Source organism: Epinephelus lanceolatus, chromosome 13 (assembly GCF_041903045.1).
Source record: "Epinephelus lanceolatus isolate andai-2023 chromosome 13, ASM4190304v1, whole genome shotgun sequence".
Taxonomy (NCBI): Eukaryota; Metazoa; Chordata; class Actinopteri; order Perciformes; family Serranidae; genus Epinephelus; species Epinephelus lanceolatus.
The window spans coordinates 20,819,916-20,843,371 of record NC_135746.1 but is presented as its reverse complement, the minus strand read 5'-3'; the positions used below and the strand labels follow the sequence as shown (position 1 = coordinate 20,843,371).

Below are 23,456 nucleotides of genomic sequence, written 5' to 3'. Positions count from 1 at the left end.
GAGGTAATTTTAAAAAAAATATCACATTTTTTCCCCTTCTTTTGTCATTAGCTGCAATTTTTGTCATTTGCCGCAATTTCCCGCAAAAAATCACATGAAAATGGTGCATTTTTTATCACAATTATTGGCAAAATTGGCCGCAAATTCTGGGGGTTTTTTTTGCCGCGAGATCCTGGAGGGACTGAATAAAGGCCTGTCTCAATTAGAGGCCTGGTCTGGTTGCCAAGCAGTTCATTCGGATTTACAAAACCGGGTTGTTGGTACCTCAAATTATGTGTCCATACCTCGATTACCCTGTAAGTTATTCATATTCCTTTAGTGCGCAAGGGTCCTCATGTCAAAAGAAGGGTTTTCTTAAAAATGAATCCAAGTTGTGAGTATTGTTTTAATGGGATAAAGTAGTGTTGTGCTAATATGCTGGATCAAATGAATGATTTACAATTGATATAGGCTAATATCTGAAGCCTAATTTTACTACAAGTAATATTCATATTGGTTTGAATAAACAACTTGATAGTATTTCCGATCTTTGCTGAGCAGGTTTTGTGTGAAAGGAAAATGTGTTGTACGAAGCTGTCCTGATTCTTCATACACCAGGATGTCTAAAATTGCTGTTATGGAGTTTCTCTGAGGCAGCAGCTTTAATAAACATGTGTGTTCATTCAAAGCACTTTGAATGAGGTAAGACAAAAATCAACAGAGACAAAAGTTATTTGTTTGCAACTGTATTCAGATTTAAGACTTTTTAAAACCAATTAATAAATAATCTTGTCACTTCCTGTTCAAAAGTTCATTGTGAGATGATATTTACATCATAAATTAAATAAGAAACTAAAGACATTCAACACATTTTTATAAGTTCTTATCAGTTATTTTAACCCTTTAGGCTGACATGACAAAATAAAAACAGAAACATGTTTTTCTTTGAGAACAACTGCATGTGAAGCACGATTTAAGGATTTCGAAGCATACTCTACATATGCTAATAAGTTGGGTAACAGTTAAGTGAGGTAAAAACAGGGAAAATTACACTCTGATATGTAAACAATATCGTTTCAGCCACATCTCTAAGTCGATACATACAATGCCTTTATTTAGGGGGCATGGGGCCAATGTGTTTTTCTGTTCTGCACTCTCTGTTTGCGCTCTAAGTGAGGGCATTTCACATATACATTAAAACAGCTCAAAGTCGACCTGCGTATTTTACACTTTTACATATCAGAAGCATTTTTCTTTCTGTTTTTTCCCTCGTCATTCAAATGATTTTAATCTAATGTTGGTGTAAATCCAAACACCAAAACTAATTTTATGCGACCAATAAAGATTCTACTTGGACAGGAAAAAAATGACACATACATAAAAACAGCCCACTGACAAATAAATACCAGGAAACACTGACATCTTACAATAGTGAGACTCTCGCCTTTCCCATGTTGCACTTCATGTGTCAAACATTATGCTCTGCACGATGGAGTTTTCAGGTGAAGGGGCAATGGAACAACACATTTTCTTACTGCCTTTGGAAACTGCGTTCCAGGACAGATTAACTCTCATGGCCAATGGTGCGTGAGGCGTTTTGGAATAGAAACACTGGCTTGATGTTTAACCAGACTCAAAACTTGGGTCGCCTTTGCAGGGAGGGGGGAGTCAGTTCACCATTAAAGTAACACTATATTCCTATGTAATGGAGCAAACCTCCGCCCTGTGATATAGCAGACCGAACGTCAGTTCTTCAACACTAGTTCATATCATCCTCCGATGATAAAGGAAAGAGAACGGTATGATACAAAGCCTGACACACACAGATTGTGCTGAATGAGCCACCGAGGGCGCATCGACCCAGTGCAGGTACCTTTTGATTCTTTTTTTTAATTGTCCAGCTGTTTGTATCAAGCACTTGGCCAGTGTTTGCATGTGCATGAAGCACCACCTTACTGTAGCATCCTCATCTAGAGAACAGGACCTATCTGCACCAGATATCGTCAGCTCCCGTTGGTTATGATAACTGAGGTGGCCTTGTGTCCCTGCATCTGCTCGGCCTGCATCCTCACATGGGACGCCACGTCATACTGGACTCCTCCACAGGCCAGGCCCGAGTAACTCCGCAGGTTTTCCGGGTCATACAGGTGCTCCAGGGAGTATCCAGTCAAAGCATAGGCTGCTTGCCTGTCCAGTGGCTGCCTCTCCTGGGCCTGATAGAGCAGCGGGCTCCCTTGAGGCTGTGGAGGGTGTGGGGACAGATCCGTCTGCATGTAGTCTTTGGTGAGGGAGAGGCCCGACCTGGGGAGGCCGTCAGAGCTGGGGCTGCTGAGACGAGACAGAGACGCAGGGCTGGTTGTGTTTTCGTCGTTGTCGTGCGGACCGAGCACTTTGACGCTGTCCCGATGATGGAGGCGTTCAGAGGGGAGGTCGATGCTGGGGGCTCCTGGGCCGCGGCACACCACGCTGGGCATGGTGAGCTGGGAGTGGTGGGACAGGGAAGAGGTGAAGCACGGGCTGTGAGCTTTGGCGAGGCCTGAGACGTCCAGCGGCGCCTTGTGCTGCTGCAGACGGCTCTCTTCCTCTTTGATCATCTGCTGCGTGGCTCGGATCAGGGTCTCCATCTTGCTGGGCTCTCGAGGGGTTGCCCGGAAGTGGTCACCGTGGTAACGTTCACCTGAATCGCTGGTGGACCCGCCTCCATCGGGTGAACTCACTACACTGTCTTCATCCCAGTGGCCCCGTCCTGTAAGGAGAGTTCAAAGGCCACATTTCAAAACAGTGGAATCAATGAATGACAGTATGTTAATGAGTAATTTGATCCTCTTTGTCTACATTTACAAAGTGTGCGATGATCTGTGTCCTATAATTCTCATATATTTTAAGTGCCAGTTGCTGAAGTTGCCGGCGTAATGTGTGAAGTCCTGCTTTAAATGCGTACAGAACCATGGTCTGTTAGACTGAATATCTTGGCACAAGCACAGTGGGGGTTGTTTCCCTGTTTGAGGATGTGAAATGTGAAATAACTTGGCTTTCAATTGCAGGCAATTTTTGAACAGATGGTAGCAATCGGCACACTGGCAAGAGATGCCGTAAACAACTTAGCATGTCCCATAATAACATTTGGAAAACAGCTACCAGGAGAAGTTAGGCCAGTGCTATTTTCAGAGACAGATGGTTGCGGTCTCAACCCTAACACCTCACCGTGAATGGCTCCATGGTAGGATGTGATTTCGTAGCCCTCACTGTTCTCCACGGACGATTTTGGCAGCGAGAGCACAGAGCGCGTGGCGTCCCACCACACCTCTCTTCCCGACTGGGGGGTTCCGAGGAAGTAGCGGCCGCTCTGGCATCGCACCCGGTCACAGGTGGTGGTGTGAGGATGCGTTTGGGCATGGGCGAGATCGTCTTCTGATAGACCCAGGCCGTAGCACAGGGAGCCTGAGTCTGGATACAGTCGGTAGGCGCAAGATGCCTCTGCAGCCTCGCCGGGATCCAGCAGCTGAGGAGATGCAGAGTCTGTCAGCGGGCTCCCTCCCCACTGGCTGTCCTGGTCTGACTCTGAGCGTTCTGGATTGAAAGCTGAAAACTGCTGACAGAAACAAGACAATAATTTTTTTTTCAGAGTTTGTGAACCTCTTGATATCAATTAAGCCTTCAGTGAGTCTCCTGTCTGGATTTAGCTGGATAAAATAGGCTGTTTATTACCTGTGGGTAGGGTGACACTCTGGCTTTAGCCTTGGCCTGGGTCAGACGTGACTTGGTGCTCTTCCTGTCTTCACTGTGACTGTCAGCGTAGGGGAAGGCTGGCTTGGTGGGGCTCATTTGGTCCAAAGACAGCTGCATTCCCTTATACTCAGTATCCCTTTTGACACAAACAAAATACATGTTAGAGATAAACAGAAAAAAGATTGAACCCATATTTATCCAGGTTGTGACTTTTTAGCCATGCCAGCGACTCTAGGAATAGCAGTCATTCCTTCACTTTGGTTGAAACTAAAATATCTTGACAACTGTTGCATGGATTGCTATTAAATTTGGTACAAACATTCACGTCCCCCTCAGGATACTTTCTAATAACTTTAGTAATACACTGGCTTTTCATTTTGTTCCCCCATCATCAAATCTTAATTTGTCTATTATGTTGGTTTATGACTAAATTTAAATTCCCATCTGTTTCAGCTGCACTTGTGATAAGTGCTCATTAAAAAGCATGCTAACTCGCTAAACTAGATGTTAGCAATAAGTAGCCTACAACCTTACATAACTGCTAGTGTCACTGTAGACTCTCTAAAGAAGTATTTCACTGCTGGAGAGATGGTCTTTTCATAAAACTGGGCTGTGTATGAAGTAGAAAAATGCAAATACTTGAAAACGGAGAAATTGGCTGTGACATTTGCTTTTGCTCAAGAGGTAGCAAACCTACAACTACCAGAATGCACTGTGCTGCCCCAGACCAACAAACGCTTCCGCCGGTGAATGACACAGGAAACAATATGGTGTCCGGCTGGTAACAAATGGTCTTGAACTACAGATAAACGGTAAGCTAAAAAATGTTTCTGCAAACATTTTAGACAGGAAATAGGCAAACAGTAACATAATATTTGTTTATATTTGATCAGTGCTGCGTTTTTTTCTGCCTTCATTTTTGTGATACGGGAAACAGTGTGGCTACCACTTCCTGTTAAAAAATTCTTATATTGCAGCCAAACAGTGCACTAAAATGTGTTTCTGAAGACATTTTGGGTGAGAAATAGGCAACACCGTAACAGAATTTTGGTTTGTATGTGATCAGTGCTGCTTAGTTTTACTGTTTGATCTCATTTTTTACTGTCTCCATTTTTACAAAACAGAAAACAGTATGGCGCCCACTTCCTGTTCAAAAATTCTCATATTACAGCCAAACCGTGCACTAAAATATGTTTTTGAAAACATTTTAGGCCAGAAACAGGCAGCAAAGTAAAAGAATCTTCGTACTTGATCAGCGCTGCTTTGTTTATTTAGCCTAGTGTTTTTACAATACAGGAAACAATGTGGCATCCACTTCCTGTTAAAAAATTCTCATATTACAGCCAAACAGTGCACTAAAATGTGTTTCTTAAGACATTCTATGTGAGCAATAGGCAATACAGTAAAAGAATCTTGGTTTATATTTGATCAACACTGCCTAGTTTTACGGTGTGATCTGCGTTTGAGAGAGAGGGTGGGTCTCTTTCTTGATCCACTTCTATAGTGATTGTGTTTGTGGTGGCAGGCATTTGAAAATGCAGAAGTACAGTCTGTAGTTTGAGCAACAACCCTAGAGCCAGCGAAAATCCAGACGACGCGAAACGCATCATCCGGCAGATTGGAGCTGAGGGATGAGCAGATAGATCTGGCAAGATGGAGGGAAGTTTCACAGCTCATGTACACACACTACCCACATTGTTAAGATACAAAACTGGTTGAAAATCTAATCTTAACTTTGCTTTGGTTCAAATATTTTAATGCACTTCCTGCTGCGAGCCACTGAGCATCTTAAGGGAGGGCATAATGTTGTTCACCCTTCCCCTCCAGGTTTTCCAGATCAATTCAAAGCTTCTTAAACAGTTAGGCTAACACTTTCCATATGTAATCTTGGCACTTTCTTTCTTTCTTATACAGTCTCGGCGGTGTTGCACCAAGTGACATAATCAGTAATTAGTCTGCAGCAGACGTCTTGGCCAATATTGAACATAGATAACTACAGAGACTTATTTTGCAAACACACTTTTTATACCATGAGCGATGTGAGGACTATGAGAAGTGAAAACGTTTAAGATAAGTTCAAAAGATTAAGTCCTCCCACTTCTGAGAAACATAACAGACACCACGAAGGAAGTTAATCATTCTTTTCTGCCGTACCACCATTGCCAGAAACAAGCTAGAAAACAACATGAGTAAGTGTGCACACATGGACACATGCATGTACACCATCTCTGCATTGGATTTCCTCTGCAAGCAGCTTATTAGAAAACATTTTTTGTACAATGCAGGCAGATTTTACTTGTATGTGTGCATGCAGCTCGTGCACCATCTTTGACATTTTAACCCACTGTCCTGTGGCTGAACTCAATCCAAGTGTCGCTGTCGAGGGAGTGAAAAGGCTCCTGTGTCAAGTGTTCAGCAAACATGAGCCTATTCTTAACTTATCACATCAACAGTATGTAATAGCAGCTGCCTGGCATTTTAAACCCTGTGGCCCATCCCTGACCCTGCACAGCCAGCCTCTTTAATATGACTCTAAATATGACCCATTCTTTATGTACAACACCTTAGGGGAAAGGCTGTGTTTGGATAGCCAGTACACAGTGTGAGTGTTATTTGCTCTTGCAGGTATAGTTGCGGTGGCTGGTTCTGCATCCTATCTGTGCCCTGGATGACTTATGGCTGAGCCAATAATGTTGGGCCTTTGTGCAAACTCAGCTGTGTTAGCCGAATTCCACCTCAGGGTCAATGTCAGAGCACCTCATGTCTGAAATACGCCACCAGCCAACCTCCAAACATGATTTATTAATGGATTCTTGTTGGGTTAAAATGCTGTGGGGGCAAGGTGATTGAATTGCTGTTTGTTTTTTTAATGTAGGTGCCTTTTTCTGTGCTCTTTGCTGCATGTGAGCTTTGGGATACTTGGGCGTTAGAGCTAATTATGCGATTGGAAATGCACTGTCATTTTAATGTAGTTACTTTGTTTTCTTCTTGCTGCATCGGGAGAAATCGATACGTAGAGTGCAGCCATATGCATGCACGCACGTAGGGGCTCGCGCAAACACCCTGTTACAGGCACACAGAAGGACATGCGCACGCACACACACGGAAAAGCCACATGTGGATCAACCAAACCTAACGAGGAAAATCCAACATGTGCTACAGCTATGAGATAGCTATTGATTCCTAGTTCACCGTTTGATCGATTTTGCTTTCCTTGGACTGCAGATCGATGGTGACAGTAGAGGTTTTTTGATGGGGTTGAACCCTGGTGTTTGTCTTGTTGTCTCAAAGGGCCTTAGTGTGCTTTGTGCTCTCATAACACACAACTGCCTGAGCCCTACAGCCGCAGTGTTTGGTGGATTTGTACAGAGAGGCTACAGAGGGATAAAGAGAAGGATTTCTCCCAGAGACAAAGACCCGTCATATCATAGAGTGAGCTTCGAGCATGGATCACAAAAGTGTATGATATGATTTTTACTTAATCTAGATAAATAATCAATGCTCCTCCCTCTGCAAACACCATTAAAATGCAGCTGCTTTTTAGCCCAGCATAGCCTCTTACAGCTTGTTTACGTAGCTCTGATTTTAGGGATTTCAGTCCAAAATGCGATAAATGTAACATCTTATTATTTGGCATGCATGATTCATAATTACAAATGAAAGATTCCAACCAGTTTTCCATCAACAAACATCTCAAGAAAGTATTGCAAATATATTTTATTCTTAAATCTGTTTCTTGAAAGCAACTCTCTTAAGAGAAGTTTTAGGAGTATAAAGTGAGACTCACGTGAGGACGTAGTTGACGCTGACTATACAGTGAGGTCTCGAGGAGCGGCTGTTGTGAACGATTGTGGCATAACTCTGGACCCAGACCCAGCCGCCGTGCTTTGCCAGGAAACGATAATACTTAGTGGTGACTTGGCCTTTTACCAGCACTGAAGGAGATAAAAGAATTAGACACAAGACAGAGATTAACATGCTTAACAACATGTGTGTGTGTGTGAATGTGTGTGTGATTGTCTACAGCAGGTTGCCTGAGCAGTTATTGTGACAAAAGAAGGTCAGCCAGCCTGCAGTAAAAGCATAATAGCGACAGGCCTGTAACTCACAGAGGTGGTGTGCACAGCGGAGGTGGAAGGTGTCACAGCTGTGGACATGATGGTACAGGGTTTTCTCGATCAGGTCCTGGGGCTCGTAACCTGTCAGCTCTGCCACCCTGGAGAGGGATTAGAAAGTTGTTTTTTTAAAATATGCAGAGTGATCCAGAGATCAGGGGCAGATCCGGAGAAATATTCATGGGGTGGTATATGCATGCTGATTTAATTGCAAACAATCATGTGTGTTAATATTTGCTTGGAAAAGTCTCCAAATAAAGATATTTAAACTCAAAAACAACATTACAGTTGCACATGACTAAAGCACTGAATAGAAATACCAAAATGTGGCATATGAAATCAATAAAATTGCTTTTTTTTCCCAATTAAAAAAATACATACATGTCTTTTTTGCCCATTACTTAGTCTAAAATCTGTCCAGAGCATTTTTAAAAATAAAATTTAAAGTAGCTCCAAGGTAGAGATTTGAAGACAATATTAAGCAATCCATGATATCCAGTATTTATCCAGTAATGCTGATTAAAAATGTCGTGAGGGTGTTGTGCCTTTTAAACTGGGTGCTGTTGTATGTTGCTTGCATAACTGATTTACAATTAGGACATGCAGATTGAGCAGTTTCGGGGATGTTGCAGGCAGTCAGGAAACACTTGTAAACACCAGTAAATATTTGGGTTTTGTGCCATCCTGTGCCACCCTGGTAGATCCGCCTCTGCCAGGGATACTTCAGATTTATCTGTATTGCTTGTGTTTTAAAGCTAAAATGTTTAGTAGTTTCCCAAACTAATTTAATCTTCCTAATGCAAAACATGCTTTACAGTGAGCACACACACATAAACAAAAACATCTGATTAGACAGAAAACATCTCAAGAGAATTTACAGCAAACTGGCTGTGTTACCTGGAGTCCAGGAAGATGAGCTTCATGTCCAAACTGGCTCTGAACATAAACATGTTGCTGTGCAGTTTGATCTCAGTCACAGCGCTGGGCGGCAGCGAGTGACCCACAGCCACCAGACCCACGTTCTGGTAGCAGCCCTCAAAGGGGGACATGTCCAGACTGTACTGACGGATCTTCAGGTAGCCACTGCAGTGGATCACCTGTGGTGCAGCAGAGAAAAACAAAAATTACATTCATAGAAGACAATCCTGAAATGTCCCTTTATTCAGAATTATAGTTAATTATTTAACACGATTAATATGCTGCATTTCTGAAGCATCATTTATATGCTGCTGACCAGAAATACAAAATTAAAATATCATAGAAATACTAAAGAATATTAAAACTCCTCCTCTGTGCTTCAGTCCTTATAACACAATATTACATGAATATTGATTTGAATATTGGTCGCGCATTTTGTCACTAAATTATTGCATTCATTTATTATTAAAAGTCATTATTATAGTAATTAATAAAGAGTAAATTAAACATCACAGACCGGTGACAGAGCGTCACAGCCTACCTTGTATCCACCGCTGGTGAGGCCTGCGTTTCGTTTTGCCAGCACACATTTCATCCGCAGAAAGAAAGAGCGCTCCGCTTCATATTCTGAGGGAAGGAAAACATTTTAACCTGGGTGATTATAAAATCCGAATTTACTCAGAAACATAGGAGAAAAAAAAAACACCACAAGCTGTCGCTGCGTCTGCATATTTAAAAAACGGAATCTCCTGCGCCAAAATGACGCACTGCATTTTTAATAATAATGTAAAAAATATATTAAATGCATTATTTCTGTTGCATATATATAAAAAATCCAAAGCGATTTTACTGTTGCAAATGCGTCCTGCAGGAATACTACGCGTAAAGACTAACACATTTGTGCAGACTGAATATGCGTCTGTGTTGCATTTGTTTGCTCCTTCCACACACAGCGAGACTTAATTCAATTGAATATGAGCGACATATTTTTGTGAAGCTTTAGACAGCAAATATATTTTACCTTGGGCGAAATGCGAGTGATAAGGCTGATGTGGCGTCAGCACAGCTGTCATCTCGTCGTGGTCGGCAGGATGGACATATTCATAAATACTGTTCCCAGTCAACTCTACCTGTTGAGAGTAACTCATGTAATTAACAGGTACACACAGGGATGGTGATTTAACACGGTCTCCATCTGTATTAAATTAAATCTAAATATCTGACTGCACAAACGGACCTGAGACAGTCCTAAATGGACCGACGCTGTCTCTGAAATGTACATTATTTTCCCATCTGGAGCCACGACAAAGATGAATCCGTCCAACGTCTGCGAATAAACAGCGCACAGTTACCTCTCCAAAAATATGCCACACGATCATATTCCTCTGGTGCAGATATTTAACAGTTAATAATGCAAGTATTATAATAAAAATATTAATATACCTGCAGTAAATGAGACCCCAGCTCTCGTCCAATATTGTCCAAAGATCTTGTTCGACTTGCGTGACCCCACGCCTCACCCAAACCTGGAGAGAGGGAAATAATGCTGTTTGGCTGCTGTGTGACACTGTGTGTGAGAGAGAGAAAATGTGTGTGTGTGTGTGTGTGTGTGTGTGTGTGTGTGTGTGTGTGAGAGAGAGAGAGAGAAAGTGTGTGTGGTTTTTTTCTTCTTTTAAATCGATACTGGTAAAATGCAATATCATATTTCTTCATTATTATTATTGTAAGTGGTAGTGCTATTATTACAGTTAGGCAACTGGAAACGGTAGCACACACACACACACACACACACACACACACACACACACCCTCCAGCCAGAGGCGTGCCTGCTAAAAAGGCCTATTTAGTGTTAAAGCATTTACAGAGTCTCATCCTGTCCGTCACATGTTGCACACGCGCCATGATCTGTTGGTGTTTACAAGGTGCACGCGCGGTACAGTCCCCCAGTCTGCAGGGATGATGTCACTTAAACAGCAGGGTGATATTTTAATTCCTAATGATGCCCTAGAAAATATTATTTCATTATTTTTATTATTAAAAAATGCAGGATTCTAATGCCTCCCTGTAAACACACACACACATGTTCATCTTTTTCCATGTTTTATTTTGGGTCCCTCAGTGTTGGAAACTATTTTCAGTGCGAGTGGAACAAAGCAAGTGCTCATTGAAATTCATTCAGTTTCAGGAGAAATCTCACGGAGCTCGGGTTGCAGCAGTGAATTAGGAAATGAAAATGAAAGTAGCTCTGCGCTGTCGGACATGTGGTGTAATATCAACCAGGGCAGATGAGAGGATGTGGAAATATGACCCACAGTAGAAAAATAAAATAAATAAAAAGGTGTTCTCGGCGGATGGATACACACTTTTAAAAACACTGCTGCATAAATAAAAAAATATGACTTCTCTAGTTTTTAAAAATCATGTTTGTGTTGCATGTTATGAGACTAAAATATGACTCTACCTGCATGTTACTATGGCAGCACCTCTGATTAGATTTCATGGGAGATCATTAGTCGCTTTTTTCTTATGTGTGTGTGTGTGTGTGTGTGATTGTGTGTGCGTGTGTGCGCCTCCTGCTTACATGGCTTTAGGTGATTAGAAGCCGTGCAGGGCCTTTTTTTATGTTCTAATTGCTACGTCTTGTTCTCAGTCACGCAGTCCAAGCAGCCTGCGGAGACCTCTATAAAAGATGGTGGCAGATCGTCTCCTTTGGACACGCTGAATTAAAAACGAGCATAATCCATTTGTAAAGACTCCCTGTAGATCGGCGGGGAAAAAATAATGTTCCTGTAATATTTCTGTGTGGCTTAGAGTGTGTGTGTGTGTGAGCGCGCTTATTAAGAATATTACATTTATTTTTATTTTTATTTTTAAAGCCATAGCATTGCTGCAGTGTTAAATTGGCTCCTGGTATTATTAGAAATGATGTTTTCTTTGCAAAGTTGCACGCCTCAACTTAAACACACGTGTATTAAATTATAACACACTAACGGAGCAGTGGATTTATATTAATTATGCTGCGTTTTATCCCTAATATTCCCCCCTTTTGTTCACTGTGGTTTGGCTCACCCTGAGGGAAAACAATTCGCATCTTCAGGTAACTGGTTGTCAGTCTTATAATGGAGGCTTTGTCCAGCTGGGAGGTGATGGCCGACGGTAAAGGCAACATTTTGGCCAGTTCGTAAAATTCACTGTTCTCCTTTTCCCGTCTAGTCCTTGCAGCCGTTTTGGATTTCTCCTTCATCTCGGCGCCTTTTCACTGTATCCTTCCTCGCCTGAGACGGTGGGCATTCACATCAGCTCTTCCACTGATTCCTCTCCACTCCGACTCCTTGTCATTGCAGATTTTTATCAATTGGAAAAAAAAAAATCCGACGTCTTATATAAGCAGTCGAATCCAAGAAAATCGTTTGGATATCCTCTTTTTTAACTCCTGAGATTCTTCAACTGGTTGCAGTTAAACCTCCACGATGCCTGTGCGTGATCTCACCCATGACCTGCAACACACACACAGAAAAACACATTATTTCCATATTTTTAAAAAGCAGCATTTTGCATTTTGATCTCCAGACGTTTGCGCAATAACACCGCACATGATGCAACTGTCTGTTGTGTTATTGTGATGTAAACCTGACGCAGGCCTGCGTGTCAGATGGAGTGGAGCAACAGCGCTGCAGATTAATTCACACATCAATCATGTATCAAAACAAAAATATAATTTAAAGAAGAAGACTAACACTTGGGTATGTTTGCTTGTAGCAGCAGCATGACAAAGGCCACAATAAAACCAATTTAATAGCCTAATAACGCAGCAGCAGCAATTCAGTGCAATGGCAGGCACTCATAATTCACTGCAGCATATAATTTCATGCTATAATATATAAGCTTTACTTTTATAAAACAAGCTCACCCAATTGGTTAGAAATAAGAATAAAAATCTGGAGAAGTGCGCACTGCAAACATCTCCATCTAAAGCCATTTTACCCTCCTATATTTACCCTACATCATTTAAACTTCCACTGAGGTGAAATAATTCAGGATTTTCTGGCACTTCAGGAATAATAAAACAAAGCATCGTGTTGCTGATCACTGCAGCAGGAAATGTCATTTGCTCCAACACAGTTCCTGAAACGTGTGCAGCTGCGCTTGGAAAAAAAAACACCCGAGACATAATCTCACCTCGCTGTCCGATTTTTTTTTACTTGTTTTAAGAAAATAACATTTTTTTAATATCCGACACAAGCAGATAGACTTTGTTAAGCCAGATATATTTGCAGTATTCCTACCCGCGCTGAGATACACTGCATTTTCCTACATCTGAATCGATCCTGTGGCCTTACAGGCAGCCTGCTGGGAATTTCACCTGTCCTGAACCGGGTTCACCAGTCGTCCCAGTTAAGTTTGGTCTCAGCTCCTCCTGGATTTCCACCTGGAAAGGCGAACGGGCCGTGCGCTGCATACACCTCTCCAAATTATAAGGACGCGCAACGAGTGGCATTCGTGCCCAACAAGCCTCCTCTCCTCAACTATCTCAATGTCCCTCTCTGGAGCTGCTCGGGACCCGCCCACCGTGCGCCCGCCTCGCTCTGATTGGACGGGAGCGCCGAAAGTCATCTCGCGATTGGACTCTCGCCGTGGGCGTCAACTCGGTTACGGCAAGGTATGCGCGGCACTTGGCCGTGCCCGAAGTGAGCTTAGATGTGATCTTGTTGTGTTTTTGTCTTTAGCGTGGAGATCACGGATCAAGCTGAAATAAATAGATAAATCCGCATAAAATAGGAGCAGAGCAGCAGCGAGGGAATGTTGTGCAGGTGAGGGGCTCAATGATAAACAGCAAAGACCTGCAGCTGCTGATTATTTTAAGGGGAATCTCCAAAAATAAAACAAACATTATTTTTATCCCAGAGAAAAATACAACATTAATCCATTCCCACAATTAAAACACGCATTCATAGATCAATTTCCACCAGTTTAACCATCAAAACAAGAGTTTCCTGCTCATATAACATGGATTTAAATACAAAATAATCCAAGTGTCATAATTTGTACACTGTATTTGTCATTATTCACTGGTATAAAATGCATTTCCTTAAATATCTGGTGAAGTATAGATAGTAGGTGCAGGTTTTGGTGACGAGTAATCGCAGCAGAGGGAATAAAAAGATGTCACTGCTTTGGAAAAAATAAAATCTGCTGCTAGCTGTCTAATAAAAGGCCTTAAATTTCCACCTCTGCTTTTCAGCATGATAGCAATGCTTTAAAATATGTATTGTCTCTTTTTCTGTGCTGATCTGAGACCTGTTTTCTGGATTCATAACATTTTCTCTGCACAGAATGGATGGTTGGATATTCTTAAACATCTAGATCCTAAACTTTAAATATGAAATTAAAATCCTGAGGTTAACTGCGTGTTTTTACGCATGGAAACCACCGGGCTGGATGATATTTCTAATTTTCCCTCCTCATAAAATTCACCCTCTCATCATCTCAACCCGGTTTTGTCTTGAGCTATTTCGGAGCTGGGATTTTCTCCTTCTTATTTATTTTATTTATTTATTTATTTATTTTTTGAATAAATAAAAAAAAGAAGCCAAATGCAAAACAGTTTACACCCGGCTGAGAGCGCAGCGCGCCGCGTCCAGGGCTCCTGCAATAGTTTGGTGTCCGTCAAACACGTTTATCTGAGGATTAATTTCCATGGTGTGAATCAGATGAGAGCGCCGCGGCGCATGTAGTTTTTTAATTAGGTGCCGGGCGCTCAGATGGAGGAGGAGGTGGGGGTGGTTAGAGCGGCGGGCGCGGTGACGGGGGCGCGGACGCATGGCGGTGAGCTCATTACGCACATAATTAGCCCTTAAATTGATGCTGCATCCTGCCATAATTGGAGATTCTCCTGCTGCCTGGGAACAGACTTGTCCCTGTCTCCCTCCTTGTGTGTGTGTGTGTATGTGTGTGTGTGTGAGGGGAGACTGTGTGTCAATCTAAATGGCTTCTACTGGACTCAAAATTAGCCATATGCGGTTATATCTTGCTATTATTTTCTCATCTCTGACAGATAAAAGCAACAAATTGGCAATTAGAAGACCGCCCCAGATGCTGACCGGTGCTCAGGCTCTCCCTCTAAAGCAACATGTTACTCCATCCCTCACATGTCATGTGTCTGGGAGAGCTATTCCTATCAGGTCTCTGAAGTTCACACAAGCACACAATAACACAAGCCTCTCATCAGTGGGTCTCATTTGCTTCCTGTGTTTTACAGGAGCCATCCATAGGTCAGAGGTCATCGCGGTTTGGTCATTTTGTCCAGTCTTCTTCATGCAAATGATTTGAATTGCATGCTTCTTTAAAAACAACCAGCTTTTTTCCATATGACTAGAAAAGGTGACCTCTATATTATGATCCATATATTGTAATCAATTCCGTGCGTGGTAAAATTCTTGTTTTTCCCAGGAACTATTCCTTTAAGGCACATGTTGTGTGTATGGAAACAAACAAATGTGACTGTATAGTATTATGTAAATACTTGGTCTAATATAACAGTAACATAGCATTGTCAGGTAATCAGAACAAAATTTAGCCCCAAACTTGCGGTTACTGTCCAAATGAAATCATGGAAAAGCATAGGCTATATCTTGATTATTGTATTACGAGGAGCTGTGTTATTTTTCTGTTAATGGTTTAGTCGAGTCCTGTTGTTTTGTTAAGTGTTATATGTGAGTGCACTGTTGCAAATGTAAAGTGGACCTCAGGAAGAATAGCTGCTGCAATACAGTAGCTAATGGGGATCCTGATAAACCAAAGTCTCTTGTCCATGGGCCGATTATGAGACGGTGGGACCTCTGGGCACCAGAACAAGACACACAGACTGTGTGGTGGTTTTGCTTCTTTTGTTGTTGTTGCTGTTTTGTGTCTCTTTGTTACGCATCATTTTGTGGTTTTGTATCTCCTTTTGGTTAATTAATGTCTCCTTGTGGTTGTTTTGTGTTTCTTTGAGATGAATATCTGTATTTTTGGGTCATTTTGTGTCTCCTCGTGGTGTTTGAGGTCATTTGTGTATTTCTGTAGTCGTTTTCTGTATTTTTTTGGTCATTTAGTGTCTCCTTTTGGTTGTTTTGTGTTTGGTCATTTAGAGTCTCCTTGTGGTTGTTTAGTGGCTCTTTGAGATAATTTTGTGTATTTCTTGGTCATTTTGTGCCACTTAACAGACATTTTGCATTTCTTTGAGGTCATTTGTGTATTTTTGTAGTCATTTCCTGTATTTTTTTTGGTCATTAATATCTCCTCGTGGGTTTTTTTGTGTGTCTTTTTAGTCATTTTCAGTATTTTTTCGGTCATGTAGTGTCTCCTTTTGGTTGTTTTGTGTCCTTTTGAGATAATTTTGTGTATTTTGGTGTCAATTTGTCACTTCGTGGTCTTTTTGTGTGTCTTTGTAGTCATTTTGTCTATTTTCTTTGGTCATTTAGTGTCTCCTGTTGGTTGTTTTGTGTCTCTTTGTAGTAATCTTCTGTATTTTTTGGTCATTTTGTGTCTCCTCATAATATTTTTGTGTCTCTTTGAGATAATTTGGTGTATTTTTTTGGTCATTTAGTGTCTCCTTTTGGTTGTTTTGTGTCTCTTTGTAGTAATTTTCTGTATTTTTTGGTCATTTTATGTCTCTTAGTAGACATTTTGACTCATCCTGGTTGGTGCGTGTTAATTTGAGTGACATTTTACAGGTGAAGGCCAGATTGGCTGGGCCTCTTCCCAGTAGGCCCAGTCAGTAATCCATCCATGCTCTTGTCTTATACGATGCTTAAAATCTCTTTTTTTAATTTACAGACAGACAAAACATTCTTACAAATAAAAGCTACTCTTTAAAGAAGATTCAGCACCTGCAGATCAGGCCGATCATCAGTGTCCCCTCTGCACTGCCTGTCAGGGATTGGGAAGCCTTCTAAGGGTATGAGCTCGGAGCGGCTGGTAGAAGATTTACCCTGCTCGGACATCCTGTTAATGCCCCACCACAGGCTGTCACAACAGGGGAGCTCGCTTTGCTGTCCTTCCAACCCCTCCCTCCCCTCGCCACCCGAGTCTCACCCATCTTTCCATTTTTATTGTGTTTTACAAATCTGGCTTCTCTGTGGGAAACTGGGCCTGAAATTCTCCCCAGCATGAAAAAAAAGCAGGGAGGGGGTCAGGTTAGAGAAGGTTATTTAGGGAAAGGACTCCAGGAGAAGGTGGAAAGGAGGTGAGAGGATGAAGGTGTCAGTGGTGCTGAGTGAGGAACATAATGCACCATTTCATCTAATGAGCTCTTATAATGAGTTTCTGTTTCATGATCTGGGTCAGTGATTGAGCATGGTGCCCTTGAGCAAGGCACTTGAAGGCCTTTGAAAAAGCACATCTTGTCACCAGCTCTAGTGGCTTTATTGAAGCAGATTGAAGTTTGAAGATTCAGTACTTGATTCTCTTCTTTCAATAATTGCTTTTTCAATGTAAAACAAAAACACTGCAGCTGTTTTGTTGCTTGGGCAGAAGCCCTGGGCGTCACTAAAATTACACCAGGGGCAGCTGTTTGTGTTTTATCTTGAGGCAGAAGGGGTTGGCAGTTCGGTTTAGACTCCAAAACTAGTTGGTTATGGTTAGGAAAAAGTCGTGGATGTCGCCAGAAAACACCCACCTTTAACCTTTAGTTTGTTGGTTTTGAAAATGTCTCTCTCCTGGCTTGTGCTTCTTAAGCCCTTTTTAGATAGGAATTGTGCAAATTTGCAGGAAAGCCCAATCAGTCTTTTTTCAGCATTGGCAGTATAAAAACAAAATCAGGGAGTGCAGCAAAATGCTGCCTACCTACTTTTGTTTATACAGAATGTGTCTTTTTTGGGGCAATGGAGGGCGTGAGCAAGTAACAAAACATGTTGCTCAGCGTGTGACGTAAACAGTGACGTGGGAGGGAAGCTGTGGCTGGTCAGTCCTTTGGTGATTCTCTCGTAAGTCGGCCCATCCTTCACCATTCCCGTCATCTGATAGTTAATGGACTTTTGGCAAATGGCAAGGAGGGCGACAATTCATTGTCTCCCCAGTTGCTCATCTTTACAGTGTCTGTCAGGTTTGCGTTTCCCTCTTGCTACTAGCTGCTCGCTTATTCCTGCTATCAGCTGTTTCCTGTTAGTCCACCGCCAGTGGGTCGCACGTGCGGCGCCATCAACAGCTCCTCCCACAAGTCTTCAACAGCCCCTCCCATTGCGGAAGGGCGTCTCGTTCCTTTTAAAACCAAAACGGTTAAGCCAATATGACTACCCTACGAGGCGGAAAATTGGGCACCTCGGATCAACTCGCCAGTCCGGCTCTGTGTGTCTAAATGCTCGCAGCTTGACAGCAAACTAGCCCGATGACATGGCCAAAAGCAAATATGATGTTGAATGCATTAAAGTATGTGGACCTTGAACTAATAACAGTTGGGAACCATTGCTTTAAACTGCGTCCGTTGTTTTAAGTGTCTAATAACGACGCAGATGGGTTTACATTGGAGTTGGTGGAAAGCCCTGTGAGTCTCACACAGACGCTAAAGGGCGCCACTGCCTAAGCGGTGCAATTTGACACTGAGACTCAGACTCATGAAAAAAAAGGTCAAAAGCAACCAGCAGACCCAGACATTTTTATTTTCTGTTAATTACATTTCTCTCCAATGTCAAAACCTGGTGCCTACATCACCCACAATGCAACTCGATTGCTGACAGTTTGGTCACAGAATGGTCTGTTATTTTTGTAATAATGTAGCCTCAAGCAGAGATGAGAAGCTATAGAGGTCTTGTAACCTCACTTGTCTCTAACTCCACACCCCCAAATTTCTAAATTTTCACTTTTGTAGTCTTCAGCTCAAAGTGATGCTGACTCAAACAGCCCCCTTGAGGCTATTTATCAGACTTTGCACATCTCCATCTAGAGCCACAAAAGACATTAAACAACTTTTTTCACGTGCAGTCGTACTCCTCAACACCTATAAATAGACTACTCAGGATGATACACAGGCCTTGCTAAATACATTTTTATTAGACATGCTTCTAAGAATTGATTAGAGAGCTGTCATTTGGAAATAGGATGTCAAAAAAACATTTGTGAACTAAATCAAAACTGGATGCCAAAACAATAAACTATCATGGAATTCGTGCAAAGAATAATGTTACTCTTTGGTCATCTATTTGCATAAATCTCCATAGATCCTCACTTCTGGTATGCATTTTTAAATTCTCTTACCTATTTGGGATCAGTAGTACCCGATAAGTATAAAAAAGCTAAACATTGTCAACAATCATTAAGTCCCAATGTCCTCAAACAAGTACTTCCTGATTCATTTTGTCTTAGTTTGTTACTGTAGCTAAAATTGGTCAAATTTGTTGCCAGACTGAATTCACAAAGATGGCGGCCATCTTGTTTTTACATGAATTAGTGTAGTGTGCTCTTACTACCACTAGATGGCACATAAAAGTGTCCACGAATGAAGACAGCAGGTCTAAGTTAAGTAGGAGGGAGCATAAGGTCAAGTAAAACCAAAATGTGATTGTTTGGTTGCTGATTGATAACTGACTGCTATTTATTTTGCAGATAAGTCTAAGTATTGAGTATCTTTTTAAAAATGAACACCAATGGTATAAAAGAAAATGGTTTGGTAGGCTCTAAAATCTGACATAGGATCATTGGTCTGACTACAACTGACCAGACTTCACCATGTTTTCCATGTTCAGTAGTTTAATTTCGCCATGGAGATCCTCCCCTGTATTTATATCCTCTCCTCCACTTCATCTGTCTCTCATATCTCTTCTTTTATAGGCTCACGATAGCTTCATCCTGGACTAATACACCCCCAGTACAGATTCAAATAACCTGATTAGATGTAGGATCATATATACTGGGAATGAGACTGGTGGCAGAGATATAGTGTCTATATGTGGAGGAGAGGAGGCTGCGTGGAAATATCAGGAGGAGTTGTGGAAATGGCAACAAGATGTTAAAAAGAGGAAAGAGAGATGAAAAACAGCCGATTTTAAATGTGTTAGTAAAAGATTTCAGAGAACGAGTGACAAAGCAATGAGACGGAGGCACCATGTCGGGTTACACTCTGTGCTCCGAGATTGAAACGGTCGGGCATATGTAAACAGGCCGCATGTTTGACCAAGATTTGCCAGTTGTGTTTTCTGTAAGCTATTACTGACTCTTTGTGTTGTGTTTTCCCTAAAAGACGGAAATATTATTTAGTGCTCCCCGCCTTCTTTAGCTGTTGGTTTTGAACCAGCCACTTTATTTGGAGAGTGATGGTTGGACGTTTTATATTGTGTTCTTTTTCCTCCCATTAACAGTGACTCTTTCCCATCAATCCTCGCTCCCTGTGTCTCTTTCTGTCAGGGCCCTTCACTGAGCCCATCTGCTGTGTGCGAGCGTTAATTAACCACACTGCCATTCCCTCTGTGTGCGCTGCGTTTGAAGGTGCATGGAGTACACGAGTCAGCCCCGCAAGTTCATCAAAATGCTAATTCAGCCCAAATTAAAGTTGTGATTAACATTACACAGTTTCCTGTGCAGACAAATTGATCCTTCCACGAGCTCTCTCTTCCTCCCTCCCTCTCTCTGGGTGATGAGTGTCTGGGGAGAGAGACTTTCCTCTTGGGTGTTTTTGTCATCATTGCCAAAGTGGAAGAAAAACAGAAACAGCCCATAAATGAAGCTAATGGTGAGTGAGGAAGATTTGTGTCTAAATGCAAACACATTTCTTTATAACATGAATACAAGTCATAACACAGTATTCCATTTTGGCCTGTAAGAAATATGGATTCCCATTATATTTCCCCCCTGATTTCCAATACTTCACATGCATATCAATCTGCATTTGTTTGTGTGCATGTACTGTACCTGCGGGTACGCTCCTGCCTCGCACAGTGTGTACATATGTGAGGAACCAATAAGCTGTAGCGCTGATGCTGTGACACAGTTCTGACTGTATTTACCCTGCTCTCCAGCTGTCTCTGCACCTCCCAGACACTGATAGGCACATGGAAACACGGTAAAAAAAAAAAGTCCCATCAAAATAATTGTATTTTCTTTTACCATCTGTAGTGTGGCAACCTGTCCAGGGTGTACCTGCCTCTTGTCCAGTGTCAGCTGGGTTAGGCTCCAGCCCCCCCACGACCCTCAACAGGATAAGTGGTTACGGAAAATGAATGAATTCATGAAACTGCATTTTCTCCTTATGTAACTAGTTCTTATAGGCGGCACAGGTGGTTGCTCAAGGCACCACACAGAGAAAGGTGGTAACTTAGGCACCACTTTTATTCCAAACGTGACAATATTCTGAATTTGAGATGGGTCATGTAAACAGCATATTCTGTTTGAATATTCCAAATCAGGCCTTTTTCTGAAATAAGCATTTTCCGACTAAGACATATGGGATGAACCCGGTCTCACTCCGAAGTCGTCGAAATCCAGGGCTTGGGCACTGACTTGTGGCGTCAGACACAGACGAAATGCCGCCCTTTAACCTTGGCATGATACGCGGCCTGTTGCTGTTGTAGTCTATTGGCACTCGGCAGCGTCAGGGGGTAACGTGACGGGACACAAACTAAAGTTAAGGTGACAAAAGTCTGAGTGAGGCGTGTGGGAGGGGTGGTGGATGGGTCCAACAAAGTCCAACTCTTACCCAGTAGAGCGGTGTTCGCATCCTGTAAGATTATAAAGCCAAACCCTGTTCGTTTTTCTAAACCCAACCACGTGCGTTAGTTGTTGAGACAAAAAAAACGACAATTCACAGTGTTGAACCAACGTATTGCGTTTATTTTGAAAGAAGACAATACATGTAACAGGCAGAACTTCATACGGTGTCCCAGAACATCAACAACCAACACATCCAGGGTACCTTCCACATCATATCTGGACCATGACCAAACGTTGGTATGTGACGAGGTCGGAGTGAGAACGTGTTGGTGGGATATGTCGGTGTTATTTGGGTTTTAATAGCATTGTTTGGACATGTATACAGCTCAAACGAAATGTGCTTCTCAGTTTGGGTTTTTACCACATTTTGGGACTCACGGCCTTTTGTCTGTTTACGGTCTTCTCTGTGCATTGTCATGGATACGTTGTACACAAACCAACTTGCACTTATGTTTAAACATTATGACTTGGATAACAACAGGTTTTTGGTTTTGCACAAATATCGCAACGGCAACCTTTTCAAGAAGGTGGTGAAGGAATGAAAGAGGGAGGCTGTGTTCACATGGTGGAAGAATTCTGCCACTGGTGGAAGACTTTAAAGAAAATGTATTTTGATGCAAAGAACTTTTCCATATTTGGATGTGATGAATGCCATGTTAGAACATGGTGCGGCTGCATGTAAATGGGAATATTAGTGTAATATTCATTTTCATTAGCCACGTAAACAGCTTAGTAGGAATATCGTCTTTTTCAGATTGATGGCAAAAACACATTCTCTGTCTGACCTCACCACATAGCGACATTTGGTTATGGGCTGTCCACGTGCAAGGTACCCTGGGTGTGTTGGTTGTTGATGTTGTGGGACGCCGTGTCAAGTTCTGCCTGTTACATGCATTGTCTTCTTTTAAAATACACTTCTGTTTTCACAGAAAATTTACCATTTACACACAGTCTCTTTCAAAATAAACACATTATGTCGGTAAAACACCGCAGATTTACTTTTTTTTTTGCCTTTAATACATGCACATGGCTGGTTTTAGGCAACAAAAGGTTAGGTTTAGGAAAAAAGATTAGGTTTTGGCTTAATTATCTTACTGGACATGAACCTCGATCTCCTGGGTGAAAGTCAGTGTTTGTTGGACCCATCCACCACCACCCTGCCCCACTCGGACATTTGTTACCTTAACTTTCGTTCATGTCCTGGCTGTGTTTCCTTCAACGCTGCCGACCACCATTAAACTATAACAGCGACCGGCCGCATATCATGGCAACATTAAGTGACGGCTTTTCATCAGTGTCTGAAGCCACAAATCATTGCCCAAGTGCCGGATTTTGTCGACGTCAAAGTGACTATTACAGCTAGAACTAGAGCATTGATGGGTATGGTGGATTGGAGTGCATGAAAAGAGCATTAGAAAAAGAGAAGATGACCAAATGACCAAATTTAATAATAATGATAATAATAAGGATAGACTAATTTTGAATGTGTGAGGCTTGTCACTGTTTGTAACTGCTTTTATTTGATTCCTTGATCACTTGATGACCTCAGTCACCTTGACTTTTACACGTTCTCACACCTCTGCTGCCTACAAGCTGTAAAATGTTAAGCACAAAATAAATTTGTAGTGCTGACAGACAGATTAGCGCCATCTCCAACAGGTTAGCTGTGTGAAGAGAAAATCAGCAAACCACATGCTCCTGGTGCAACAGAGACTGGGCCACATGTATTCTTTTTCCTAAAACAACATCAGCTTGACATTCCCAATGGGTAAATGACAGTGGAACGCTTATTTAGGTACATACTGTAGTCTCTCCCTCTCTTACACACTCTCACACTCACACTCACACTCACACACACACGGATAAACTTCTGGTGGTAATGAAAGCCCCTGGCGTTCATCACTCTGTCTTAAGCAGTGGTTATTGAGGCATTAAATATGTCTACACAGGGCTCAGTGAAAGGCTGCCAGATCAGTGTTCTCCTCTGAGGGGGCTCTGTTTGCATACAGACAGGTTGGGGGATTGGGAACGTG

The 23,456-nt window shown here is 42.1% G+C and overlaps 1 protein-coding gene and 1 long non-coding RNA gene across 4 annotated transcripts in view; one reads left to right on the top strand and one right to left on the bottom strand.

Moving 5' to 3' along the window:
- The window catches only part of LOC117270505 (uncharacterized), an 87,798-nt gene that overhangs the window by 26,206 nt on the left and 38,136 nt on the right, over positions 1-23,456 (top strand). The window lies entirely within an intron of this gene.
- Positions 710-13,234, bottom strand: LOC117270504 (single-minded homolog 1-like). Of its 3 annotated transcripts, none has more exons than XM_033648144.2 (12): positions 13,029-13,234; positions 11,812-12,239; positions 10,185-10,267; positions 9,979-10,068; positions 9,763-9,871; positions 9,283-9,368; positions 8,721-8,920; positions 7,818-7,924; positions 7,496-7,643; positions 3,688-3,844; positions 3,184-3,571; positions 710-2,725 (listed from the first exon to the last, which is right to left on the bottom strand). In XM_033648144.2, exons 2-12 carry the CDS (start codon positions 11,984-11,986, stop codon positions 1,983-1,985), a joined length of 2,286 nt encoding a protein of 761 aa, XP_033504035.1. In that variant the 5' UTR covers positions 11,987-12,239; positions 13,029-13,234; the 3' UTR covers positions 710-1,982. The 3 variants fall into 3 exon arrangements, with proteins under 3 accessions (XP_033504035.1, XP_033504034.1, XP_033504037.1); XM_033648143.2 differs by having other exon boundaries at positions 13,106-13,234; XM_033648146.2 differs by having other exon boundaries at positions 3,184-3,568; positions 13,106-13,234.

Bases quoted from the DNA above. Each gene is read 5' to 3' on its own strand.
- LOC117270504 (XM_033648144.2), bottom strand. From the start codon at position 11,986: ATGAAGGAGAAATCCAAAACGGCTGCAAGGACTAGACGGGAAAAGGAG. The intron at 8,921-9,282 runs GTAGGCTGTGAC...GCTGCACCACAG, and splicing joins TCACCAGCGGTGGATACAAG to GTGATCCACTGCAGTGGCTA. The intron at 3,845-7,495 runs GTGAGTCTCACT...TTGTGTCAAAAG, and splicing joins AGCGTCAACTACGTCCTCAC to GGATACTGAGTATAAGGGAA.